The sequence below is a fragment of the Magallana gigas genome, chromosome 1 (genome assembly GCF_963853765.1).
Source record: "Magallana gigas chromosome 1, xbMagGiga1.1, whole genome shotgun sequence".
NCBI lineage: Eukaryota > Metazoa > Mollusca > Bivalvia > Ostreida > Ostreidae > Magallana > Magallana gigas.
This window is the reverse complement of record NC_088853.1, coordinates 56,305,582-56,318,457: the sequence shown is the minus strand read 5'-3', so window position 1 is coordinate 56,318,457 and position 12,876 is coordinate 56,305,582. Positions and strand designations below refer to the sequence as shown.

Genomic DNA, 12,876 nt, shown 5'->3' with positions numbered 1-12,876 from the left:
TTTCCAATGTGTATGCAGTAGTGGATAGAGTTATTCCCACATCTAAGTCTCCTGATGTCGGCGTGCACACTCAAGTTGACCTATCTCTGCTAACTTTTATCCCCTCGACTGATGAACAAGACAATCTTCTTAAAGAGCTTACATTTCAGTTTGCATCCTCTGTAATTGAACATCATCCAAAACTGAAACAAAATTTTCAGCACATATACCCAATACATCTCGAGCACAAATACAGCCAGTTTGTCGGATTAAAACAACTCAGGTATTACTCATCTTTTCTTTTATGCTGTGTATGAATACAATTTAAACTCTCCGCTGAAGCTTGGCTAAAACATTTAAATGCAAGATTTTTTTTATCAGCAACACTGGTACTTAGATGTAATAATGAATATTGAATATCTTTAAAATTGTAGTACTCTCTAGGACTGTTCGATTGCAATGAAAACACAACACAAGAAATTCAACTGATGAAAACATTGTCCGACTTATTTGTTCCAATTAAAGATGGAAATATGGTTGAACCAGTTTTTTGTGGAGGTATTCACCAATATTTTTTTGAGTATGATGTTGATGATGGGGTTTAATGTAGTCTGTTTTTCTTTGTTTTGCTTTTCTTCGCACTGTTCATGATTATTTTTGTTCATTTTTTTAGGTGACAGACTCACAGATGATGGAGTAAATGGTGCCCAGTGTGCAATGAAAATTCACCTACAGAGAGATTAGAAGGCTTCATCTCTAAAATTGAGGATTTCCGCCGCCTTATGAACATTTTAAAGGTATCCAAGGTTTTTGTTACGTTTATGTTGGTCATTATTATGATGTATCATGGTTTGATATACATGTATGATCATCATTACTATATTCTAATTTGCAAATTTGAAGGATACATTACATGGTATTTCAGGCTATCCACAAACTGACCTACGACACAGGAAGTGGGCGTGATCCTTGCACCATGTATTACTATAGAAACCTTCTGAATGCAAGAAATGTGAAGGGACATGTGAAGAATTCTTACAGGCCTTACAACCAGCTCTATTATACAGTCCTTGATGCTTTGTACATTGTACATTTTTTACATCATTTTCATCTTGCTGATCTGGATTCAGAAATTCCATTCCCAGACAATTTTATGCAAATGACCAATGAAGACAAAATAGATTGGTTGAACGAAACCTGCAGAACAATATTGAAAGGTCAATTCTTTGATAATGAAGACGACATTTTCTCCACCTTGAGAAAAATACTGGAAGATCCAAATCATGAAGAAAACTACTGGGTATCTTGCCGCCAGAATCAGAGATTTCATTGTCATTTCTGTGTAAGAAATTATGCTTGTGTAGGATCTCTAAAAGCACATGAAGAGAGAGTTCACAACTATATTGCTAGGGTGCAGAAAAAACACAGAGCAAGGAACAAAGAAAACTAAAGGACTACATCAGTATGCTGTTCAAATTAATTTTATTCACAGAAACCTGGATGAGGCCGTAGACATGGGAGACGAAGAACGTTCTACAAGATCTGCGAAATATGAAATTCCCATTTACCACAAAATGGGGAAAACGAAGTACACAATTGGATCTATACACCTCACTGCACTTGTTTCAGGGCTGCTTTCACCTCAGCAAACTGAGCGTCTTATTGCAAACCGTTTTGTGAATGTGCAAGGAGGTGCCAATAACAATATTGCTCTTGATGAATATTTTGAGATGCTCAGTAGACACAGCAAAATTTCATGCAGGGGCCACCAAACAGAGGAAAGTATCCTCAAGAATCCAATGAATACCCTCTTCTTGTAGAAATGACCAAACATGTGGAAAAAAAAAATCAGCAGTGCAAGTGTACGAAAAGGTTTTCACCATTTGCCATCATACGAAACTGATGTGCAACTTGTCCTGAAGGACCTGATGGAAAGAAATGCTGTTCAGAGTGAAGAGGAAATCAAATGTAAAAACTTAATTGCAGAACGAAACTCATTTGACAGATCTGCAAGTAAACTATCAACAATGATTTAAAGGCATAACCCAACATCCCCATATTGCAGACTTAAAGACCCTCATGTTTAAATGACTAGGTATGTACATAGTAATTCACTTCTTAATTTTTCTGATAGAATGCAGTTGTTTATAATTAAGAATCTCATTACCAAATCTGCAATAGCCTGACTGAATTTCAAATGCAAGTTGACATTTGTTTTCTTCATAAATTAATTACAAAGAACTATTTGAACTTTACAAGTACCTTATATCACTGTTTATTTGCATAATGTGCAGAACATTGATTATACTGTAATTCAAAATACTGCTCAGACTATCAAGTACATGTAGGTACTACATGTTGAAATTTACCATTATGTAAATGCATAAGCATGTGAACTGTATGTTAAAATCATGCCCAGTGCCCACGTAAAGACTCATTAAGTACATGTAAAAATAAAGAAGTAAAACATAAGCTAATTATCTTTATTAACATGAGCAAACGATGTAAAAATAAAAGATTACAAGGATGATTTTTTAGTATTTTAATCTTTTGAGACAATATGATAGGTTTGTTTTTAATGTCATAATTCATCAAAATCACCTGAACTTTCAAAATCTGTCACCTCAGATTCAGAATCTGACACATTTTCATCAGTTTCAATAGAACTACTTTTCAAAAGTCTTTCCAATTGTAACTGTGAACAATCACCACATTTACATTTATCTTCACATATGTCACAACAGGTGTGTTTTTCCATGTCACTATGAATTTCCTGCAGTTCTGAGTCACTTAGAAAAGATTTCATAATGGATAGTCTTCTGCAACTGGGATCACGAATAACACATTTCACATCAGTATCAATGTTGCGCACGTTGTATGAATTGTGCAGCAATACAGCACAGGATGGATTACCATCTCTACCAATACGACCGATACCTTGGATAAGGTCTACTGTTGTTAGTGGAGGTCCATAGAGAACAAGTGAATGACATCCTTGAATATCCACTCCCATGCCAAGAGCACTTGTAGCAATAATTATCCGTAAGTCACTCTGTGGATTTCCCATATCAGAAATTATTTTGTCTTTGGTCTTTTCTGCAGACTCTGAATGAAACATTGCTACACAGCTAATCAAATTTGGACATTCTGATAAAATATATTGATAAATAATGGAAGCATCCTTTATAGAATTGCAATACACTAAAGACTTTGGAAATTCTTCCTTTAGTTTCTCAAGTCCATCAACAAGCCACAGTAATGCCATCTCGACTGAATTGTGCACTTTTTTAACAACAAGTTTAATGTTTGTGTAAAGCCTTGTGGTCTGACACTGCTTTATTTCTTGATATGCATACATATAGTATATATACTAGTAGACTAGTAAGAAACTGAAAAATAAAAATAAACATACATTTAGAAAAGTTACAATGTGTTTCTAATCCTTTTATGACATATTTGACAACTGTTCATTTTATAAGTATGAAACATTTATGAGTCAAATCTAGCATGACGTTGACTATAATATTTGCTGTACAACCTTACTGAAAATGTTGCTATACAAAGGTTGCTTTGAGTATACAGAAATTGACTAGATAATTGTTACATGAGTAAGATGATAATACTGACAACAAGTCGTACATAAAATATTCGATTGACTATTTAAGACGCGGGAAACCAAATGTGAACCCTAACTCTGTAGCTAACATCCGTTACTAAATTTAGACTAAGATACAAATCACTGAAATCACGTTATGCACAATTAAACACATTTTACAAAAAAGCTACACCGTTATGACACTCGGAATATAACACAGATCAAAGAAAAACAGTAATAATGCAAGACTTACTCTATGCGGGACTATAACAGCATAAAATATATGCAAATTGGAGTGGGCGCCATGCCGTGTAGAACATTACAAATACGGAAATGTTACTAAAATGCAAAATGGTAACGGATTCAATCCGGAATTGAAATTTCTGAAAAATAAAGGGGAACAACTCTATGTTGTAACAATACACTCCCCGTCTGATTTTATCACCCTAAAAAAAAACCTTACAATGAAGAAAAAAAATTTTCACAGTAAACACTACTTGTATGTAGCAAACAAATGAATAAACTGAACATTATTTTCACACAAAAAACAAGTTTCTGTTATATAGTTCACACTGTCAGCAATGAAATCACTTCCGTCGCCGGTCTGATGTAAAGGCATGGCTTTCCATCCTTAAGAATACGCACTTCGATTTTACGTACCAGACCATCAGAGTTACTCGGGAATATGCGGTTCACGACACCAACTGGCCAATCAGTACGTGCACTTTCTTTGTCGTGGAGTAAAACAACATCTCCTTCTTTAAGGTTGTCTGTCGAAACTAGCCACTTCTGACGAGGCTGCAGGGTGGAAAGGAACTCACTTTTCCAGCGCTTCCAGAAGGTGTTCGCCATGACCTGGACCATTTTCCATTGACTGCGGTACATGTCTTTCACATCAAGATCTTTAAATTCAGTAGGTACTTCCTGGGTCTTTTGTGTCAGCAGCATCTGCGGTGATAGGATGAATGGTGCTTCAACATCACCGGATACAGGTACTAATGGTCTTGAATTCATTATAGCCATGACCTCTGCCATAAAGGTCGTCAACACCTCATGTGTCAGTTTCCCGTGTTTGGTATCCATAAGCATTGCGTCAAGGATGCGACGCGCAATGCCGATCATCCTTTCCCAACTGCCGCCAAAATGTGATGCATGCGGAGGATTAAACTTCCAGACAATGCGCTTGTCCTCCAGAAATGCCCTCATTCTGCTGTCTTCGACATTCACTACGTTCATGTTTAACTCTGAAGCAGCCCCCACAAAGTTTGTTCCTCTATCTGATCTAAATTCTGAAACTGCACCACGCATTGCAATGAACCGTCTCATGGCGTTAATGAATGAGGAAGAGGTCATTTCCTCAATGACCTCAATGTGGACCGCTCTGCTGTACAGACAAGTGAATAATACAGCCCAGCGTTTTGAATGTGCGCTGCCCCCTCTTGTACGTCTTGTGATGATAGTCCAGGGTCCAAACACATCTACCCCTACAAAGGTGAAGGGTGGTGACTTTGTGAGTCGGTCTTTAGGAAGATCTGCCATCTTCTGATTAAGTGGCTTTCCTCTCATCTTGCGGCACGTAACACAATGATGAATGATAGATGACACTAGGCGTTTCCCTCCAGTAATCCATAGTCCTTCACTCCTTATAGCACCTTCTGTAAGATGACGCCCTTGATGGTAAATTTTCTCATGATGATGGCGAACTAATAGCCGAGCGATATGACTCTGGCCAGGTATCAGGATAGGTGTCTTTTCACAGACAGGTAAGTCACATAAATTGATACGTCCACCAACTCGCAGCAAGCCATCATCTAGGTATGGAGACAAAGCTAGAATTGTGCTGTCTCTTGGCAGTGGTCTACCAGCATGTAATGCATTTATTTCTTTCTGATAAAACTGTTTTTGAGTCTCTTTGATGATCAACAATTCTGAATCTAGACGAGATATTTCATTTCCTTTCTTACTGAGTCTTCTCTTGATAAGTGTTATGGCACGCACTAGACTCGACCAACTCCCAAAGCGGTTAAAGCGAGAAATGCCTAAAGTTGACTTGGATGATATGGTCTTTAGAGTCACTATCTCTGCCCGTATCTCTGTATCTTTATCTGGATCTACCAAAAAGAACTTCTCATTATTGGGATTTCTTAAGTTTCCTCTGAGGAAGTCTGGCCCATTTAACCATAAACTATCACAAAGTTGTTCTGGCAAAAGTCCACGAGTTCCCTGGTCCGCCGGGTTTTCTTCTGTAGCTACATAATTCCACTGATGTGGAGAGGAACTCTTTCGTATCCTGGATACACGGTTGCATACATAAACATAGAACCGTCTGCGTTCATTGGATAGATACCCCAGTACCACTTTGCTGTCAGAGTAATACTTGATGTCCTCTAAAGGAAGGTCGAGCTCCCTAGATAGCATCTCCCCAAGCTCTACAGCTAGGACTGCCGCACAAAGCTCCAATCTTGGAATCGTATGTCCACTTTTTGGTGCAACTTTACATTTCCCAAATACAAAACCTACGGATATCTTCTCTGAAGTCACACCCCGAAGGTAGGCACAGGCACTCACTGCCTTTTCAGAGGCATCGCAAAAGATGTGAAGTGTCTTGTGGACGCACATTTGGTATGATACAGAAAGTAGCCACCGTGGAATATGCACACCATTAAGTCTTTTGAGTTGTTCTAACCAAAGTTTCCATGCACCCATGATAGTTGTAGGTAAGGGATCATCCCAACTTTCAATCCCAGTGAAAGCTTGTCTCATGATGAATCGTCCATTTAGAATAATGGGCGCAATGAAGCCGAGTGGATCAAATAAACCATTTACAGTTGACAGCAATCCTCTCTTGGTGAATGGCTTCAGCTCCTCCGAGGCTTTGTAGATGAAGGTATCTGTAGCAAGGTCCCAACTCAAACCTAAGCTGTGGTGTATAGGCAGATCATCTCGATCTAGATCAAGCTGTTCCATGGATTTTGCTAGATCTGCAGTTGAAAACTGTTGCATGACTTCTTCACTATTCGATGCAATCTTGTGGAGTTTCAAATTTCCACCTTCCAGGAGTGTCTTCTGTGTTTGCTTTAGAACATTAACTGCTTCACTCACACTGGGAAATGATGCCAAACCATCATCAACGTAAAAATTTCTGGTAACAAACTGTTTCACCACTTCACTACAGTCATCTCTTACACAACGTCGAAGGCCGTATGTGGCAACTGCTGGGGAGGGTCTGTTGCCAAACACATGAACGCACATTCGGTACTCTAGAAGTTCTTGCGCTGGGTCTTTGTTTTGATGCCAGAAGAAACGGAGGTAATCTCGGTGAGGTTCTGCCACACGAAAACAGAAAAACATTTGCTGAATGTCTGCAATCACGGCTATGGGCTCCTTCCTGAATCTCATGAGCACTCCATCAAGACGATTCATTAAGTCTGGTCCCAACATCAACACATCATTCAAGGAAATGCCATCGTGTTTGCAGGAAGAGTCGAATACCACTCGTATTTTGTCCTTCTTCTTAGGGTGGTACACCCCAAATATGGGCAAGTACCAGCACTCCTGTCCGGGTTGAACAGGAGGCGCAATCTCGGCATGACCAGAGTCAAAGATGCCCTGCATGAAACTCACAAAGTGTTCTTGTTTTGTTGTGTTCCGACGAAGGCTCCCTTGAAGCATGAGTGCTCGTTTCAATGCCATTGATCTGTTGTTTGGCAAGATTTCTCGGGTTTCCCGGAAAGGTAGCGGAGCAGTCCAATTTCCGGTTGAATTTTTGGTGAAGGCTTTATCCATCAGTTCAATGAATTGGTTATCTTCAATAGATTGTCCTAAATCATTGTCGTTTGCTTGGCGTCTGAAAATGGGATCATCATCTAATTTGAGTGATATATTGTATTCACATTTGTCAAATACACTAACTCTGCCACTTTGATGCACAGTCGTCTTCAAGACGTTCACACTAGCAGGTGGATGGAGGTTTCCAAGACAAACGTTTCCGATGAGAACCCATCCCAGGGCTAGCTTCTGGGCAAAAGGAGTTCCTCGTGGTCCTGTACGTTGATCTTCAATGTGGTGAGCCTCTGGTAGATCTCGACCAATCAACAGTAGAACTTGGGCTTTTTGGTTAAGCGGAGGAATATCTACCCCACTAAGGTGTGAATGAAATTTAACAATATCTGGTGTTGGAATTTCACTTTCCTCCTCTGGAATTTGTTCGCACTCTGTAACCCGTGGCAGCAGTAATCTACAGGAACCATTGTTTGACTCCACCACTAGTCCAGAAGCCTGCCTCCCACTTCGTTGAAAGGTGCCGGCACATGACTTCAACGAGTATGTTGTAACTGAAGACATTGGAATATCTAAAGCATCAAACAATTCAGTTCTGGCAAGTGTATGGGTACTCTGATCGTCTATCAATGCGTATACACTCAGTGATTTTTCAGGCTGATTCACGGGATATACTCTGACTAGAATAGTCTTGGAACAAGACCTCCCTGTAAAGTCTTTGCCACACAGTTCTGTACAACATGAACTCAGGTTAGTCCTGGATTCCTCCCCGTCATAATGTGATCTGGGTGTAGAGTCTGACTTGTTGGATTCCTCCCCGCCATAATGTGACCTACGTGTAACACCTGGTCTCTTGGTGGACATGTCACTGACGTGCAGTGCTGCAGGATGATTTCTGTTTCCACAAATATCACATTTCACAAATGCACTACAACCTGTATAAGTGTGTGTGGTTGAATCACAACATTTAAAACAGAAGTTGTAGTCTTTCAGAAGTTTCTTACGTTCGTTAAGAGTCAGCTTTTGGAATGTCTTACACTGATTGAGCTTATGCCGGGACACGTGTAAAAAACAGTTGTTTGCCATGTTGATATTGGAATCTTCTTGCGATGTGTTTACAGCTGTTTTCTTCACCTGAACATTGTTTTTCTTAAAAGAGTCTCTGTGTCGAAAATCATTCACAAAGTTTGAACGATTTGAACAGTTGGTACTGGTTTCGCATGTTGCTTGATAATTAAAGCTGAGATCATTCCGGATACGGCTCATTTCAGTCACGAATTGTACAAGGTAGGTAAATGGTGGGTATGTCACCCCGTTTTGTAAATTGTAATTGGTTGCACGTGTCGTCCACTTCTCCTGCAAGTTAATTGGAAGTTTTGCAACAATTGGGCGCATGCCAGTGGACGAATCTAGATATGCAAGGGATCGGTTGAGGGTAGGATCCTCCATCCGCAGCTGCACTTCACTTAACAAATCTGCCAATTCAAATAGTTTCTTGCTGTCCTTACCGGTCAATTTTGGGAATTCTGACAATCTTGATTTTATAGATGATTCAAGTAGGACTGGGCTTCCATATCGGTCATCCAAGCGACTCCACAACTTCTCCAGAGCTTTCTGTGGGTTGTTGAGATTAGCAGTTCGTATGCTCACAGCATGTTTTTCTAGAGTCAGGTCCCAGGTAGTGGATCAGTAAATTCAGTTCTTCTCTTGGATTGGCATTCAATTCTTGGGTAAGTACCTCAAAGCTATCCTTCCATGACTGATAAGTTTCAGGACGATCATCAAAGGTGACCAATGACCAACGCAGAAGATCTTTCTTATTCATGTAGTTAGCAAACTCGCTGAGTAATGCAGGTTGTGGTGCTTCCGGCTGTGAAGGTTGTGATGGCTGCGATGATGCTGGTTGTGATGATTTTACTTGTGATAGTTTCGGCTGTGCAGGGCTACTGTGGTTTGTTGGCTGAAAGGTAGGAGCATATGCGTTTAACGAACTTGTGATTGGTGGTCGAGTTGGTTCTGTGGATGGCCTAACTTGATCTTCACGCTTAGTACACGTCTTAGTAGTTGCACCAGTCTTGGTGTAAGTGTGCTGTTGTATACTGAACACAGGAGGAACACTTCCTGTTTGTGTTTCGGTATTGTTAGAACGCTGTTGTACACTGAACACAGGGGGAACACTTCCTGCTTGTGTGTCGGTGTTGTTAGAACGCTGTTGTACACTGAACACAGGAGGAACACTTCCTGTTTGTGTGTCGGTGTTGTCATTCTCCATAAGTTGAGAACAAAAGTATTTGGTGAGAATATCACTGTTGTTGTTATCATCACACACGGAGTCTTCATCCCAGAGATCTAATTCCTCTTTCATTCCAAGGTACTCCGCATCGGCTACAGCAGCTTCTTTTCTGACTGACAGAACGTCCATCTTTGCCTTTAACATAGCTTCTTGTTCTGCAAACATAAGTTTTACTTTGGCTGCTTCTCGCTTAGCTCGTTGTCGTCCGAGGAGAGATGCCACACTTGATGACTTGCTTGAAGATCTTGCAGATTTAAAGCTGTTGGATTTTGTTTTTGGTTCGCGAACTCTGTGAACACTATCCATTTTCTTAACAAATTGTTCTACACGTTGAGCATATGTGGCTTTAATGAGCGTAAGACCTGCCTGTTCGCGTGCACTGTCGTCTGTGTTGTGTCTGATGAGGAAGTTCAGAAAATCAGAACTTAAATTTTCATATGTCTTATAGACTTCAAATAAACGTTTTGATAGTAGTTCAATATCTGTTTCCTCACATATAGTTGTGTTAAGTAAACTGTCAAGATCTTTTCCAACTCTTGTTAGTTTTGCTGATAGATGGTCCACTCGAGACTGATAAAACATCAATCCTTTTTCGGACAAGGTTCTGTGTTCTCTTGTTGTCACCCCTTCACATGTGTCTGTAAGCTCTTGCTCTTGCTCCATGGACTGTGGAGTGGACATGGTAGGTGTTAAGTCATCCTCTGTTGGCTGTGACATTATGCTGAATTGCACCAGATTTCTTACTGTAAAGCCTTGTGGTCTGACACTGCTTTATTTCTTGATATGCATACATATAGTATATATACTAGTAGACTAGTAAGAAACTGAAAAATAAAAATAAACATACATTTAGAAAAGTTACAATGTGTTTCTAATCCTTTTATGACATATTTGACAACTGTTCATTTTATAAGTATGAAACATTTATGAGTCAAATCTAGCATGACGTTGACTATAATATTTGCTGTACAACCTTACTGAAAATGTTGCTATACAAAGGTTGCTTTGAGTATACAGAAATTGACTAGATAATTGTTACATGAGTAAGATGATAATACTGACAACAAGTCGTACATAAAATATTCGATTGACTATTTAAGACGCGGGAAACCAAATGTGAACCCTAACTCTGTAGCTAACATCCGTTACTAAATTTAGACTAAGATACAAATCACTGAAATCACGTTATGCACAATTAAACACATTTTACAAAAAAGCTACACCGTTATGACACTCGGAATATAACACAGATCAAAGAAAAACAGTAATAATGCAAGACTTACTCTATGCGGGACTATAACAGCATAAAATATATGCAAATTGGAGTGGGCGCCATGCCGTGTAGAACATTACAAATACGGAAATGTTACTAAAATGCAAAATGGTAACGGATTCAATCCGGAATTGAAATTTCTGAAAAATAAAGGGGAACAACTCTATGTTGTAACAATACAGTTTGATTTATTTGGTGATAGTGTAATTTCGACGGGATCATTCAGATTCAAAAGATTTAATGTTTTCTTTCTTATTTTTAAAGAGCATGTTGCACTCTTGACTAAGGGCCAAAAGTGGGGCATCTGGATAAAATGTATGTAATTCTCCTAATTGGGCAAACCAGCCTCTAAATGCTTCTTTTCCTTTGTCTGACTGTAGACCCCTGATAAGAAAATAAATATAGTTTTAAATAACTAGGTTATTGGTAAAATATCAGTTTGCTCTGTTTATATTGAAGTGTAACAAGTAAACTGTAGTATTGGGTAGTAAATGATTTGAAACTTCACAAAATCTAACATTATTTTTCAGAATGTTGTTTTTTCACAGCGACATATCAAATACGGGAGCGTGAAGGATCTAATTTTAATTAGATTGTTAAAAACCTTTGCCAATTTAACATTTAAGTCACACAAAATAGTTTCTATTTTTTATTGACATCTACTTTTTCTTCGTCTCCTTTGGTGCTCTATGTTTTGAAGATGCTCATCAACCAACAGTTTATATTATTGTTACAACTCAGTTTCAAAACTTTTTATAAATATGCTTGTGTTGTCACTGCTTACATTCATAAAGCATTACCAATAGTTATTCCTTCTTTGATTTTCTAAAAATTGTGCCAAGAAAAAATAATAAACTATGCAATTGTGCTAAGATACGATGTTGCCATAATCATCATCCCTGTTACTTAACATTTATATGACCTCAGGTATTACAATGCAGAATTTATGAATCCGTACCATTCTTAATAACACGGTCAAAATTATATATAATCAAAATTTTTATCATATAATTAACAACTTTTAAAACATTGGTGCAGCAATATTTTTAATGGAACACATTGCTCAAATTTATGCAACTGTATTTTTTATTTTCAATCTTTTTTTTTTGGCCAAAATAACATTCAATTAGTATTAGTGCTTTTAAATGTCTCAGTTATTTAAAACTTCTACGTGCATTACACTTAAAAATGCCTATATTTGTAGCTTTCCCCATTATATATTTTCACCCTCAAAGATAAACGATTTGCTTATGAACCTGCATGTTCATTCCTCACATGTAAATATTTTTCCATTATATGGAAAGTTGTAGTCCAAAAGTGATTGAATATTAATTAACCATGCAACCAATTTTGTTAAAATGCCTGATATGCAAGTACATATTTACAGGGGTTTTTTGTAGCTTAGCAAGTTTATTTTGTTCGCGGCTATGTTAAGGCTGTCCGAAGCTTAATATATATCGAAAAATGATACTATTTTAATTATCGAAAAATGCTTTAACCGAGTGAGTTTCTTTCAACTTTTGTTACATAAGTTAACAGTGACATCCAACACTATATTTGATGTATTTTTGTGACGTCATATATTTTTCTTAAGCACGTGACGGGTGTATTCTAACACGGTTAATAATCTATAAAAAGCGCATCGGCGCAAGTGAATAATGACATTAAATCAAAAATATTTTTATGAAAAATTCTTCGAGACTGATAGCCCCCACCTGAGAATAGGGCCCCAGGAGATGACTCCGGGGCAAATTTGGGTGACGTATCGCCGTATGGCGGAGATCCGCCAAGTTGAACTCCAGCATTTGGTTGCCCAAGTGAAGACCAATTTCAACCTGCTGTTCGGTCACCAGCTGCGGGGGGCACCATTACCCGGAAGGTGTTGATAACCGTACCTCCGGGGACCATCCAGAGGAAAGCCAGGATCGAGGCCAGAGGGACTCGAAGGAACAATCC

General features: G+C 38.6%; 1 protein-coding gene across 1 annotated transcript; it reads right to left on the bottom strand.

Moving 5' to 3' along the window:
• Positions 1 to 3,362: 3,362 nt before the first annotated feature.
• On the bottom strand, positions 3,363 to 11,095 carry LOC117688093 (uncharacterized). Its single transcript, XM_066071186.1, has 2 exons — positions 10,931 to 11,095; positions 3,363 to 10,471 (listed from the first exon to the last, which is right to left on the bottom strand). The coding sequence occupies exon 2, from the start codon at positions 8,801 to 8,803 to the stop codon at positions 4,142 to 4,144; it is 4,662 nt and encodes a 1,553-aa protein (XP_065927258.1). The 5' UTR covers positions 8,804 to 10,471; positions 10,931 to 11,095; the 3' UTR covers positions 3,363 to 4,141.
• Positions 11,096 to 12,876: the final 1,781 nt, after the last annotated feature.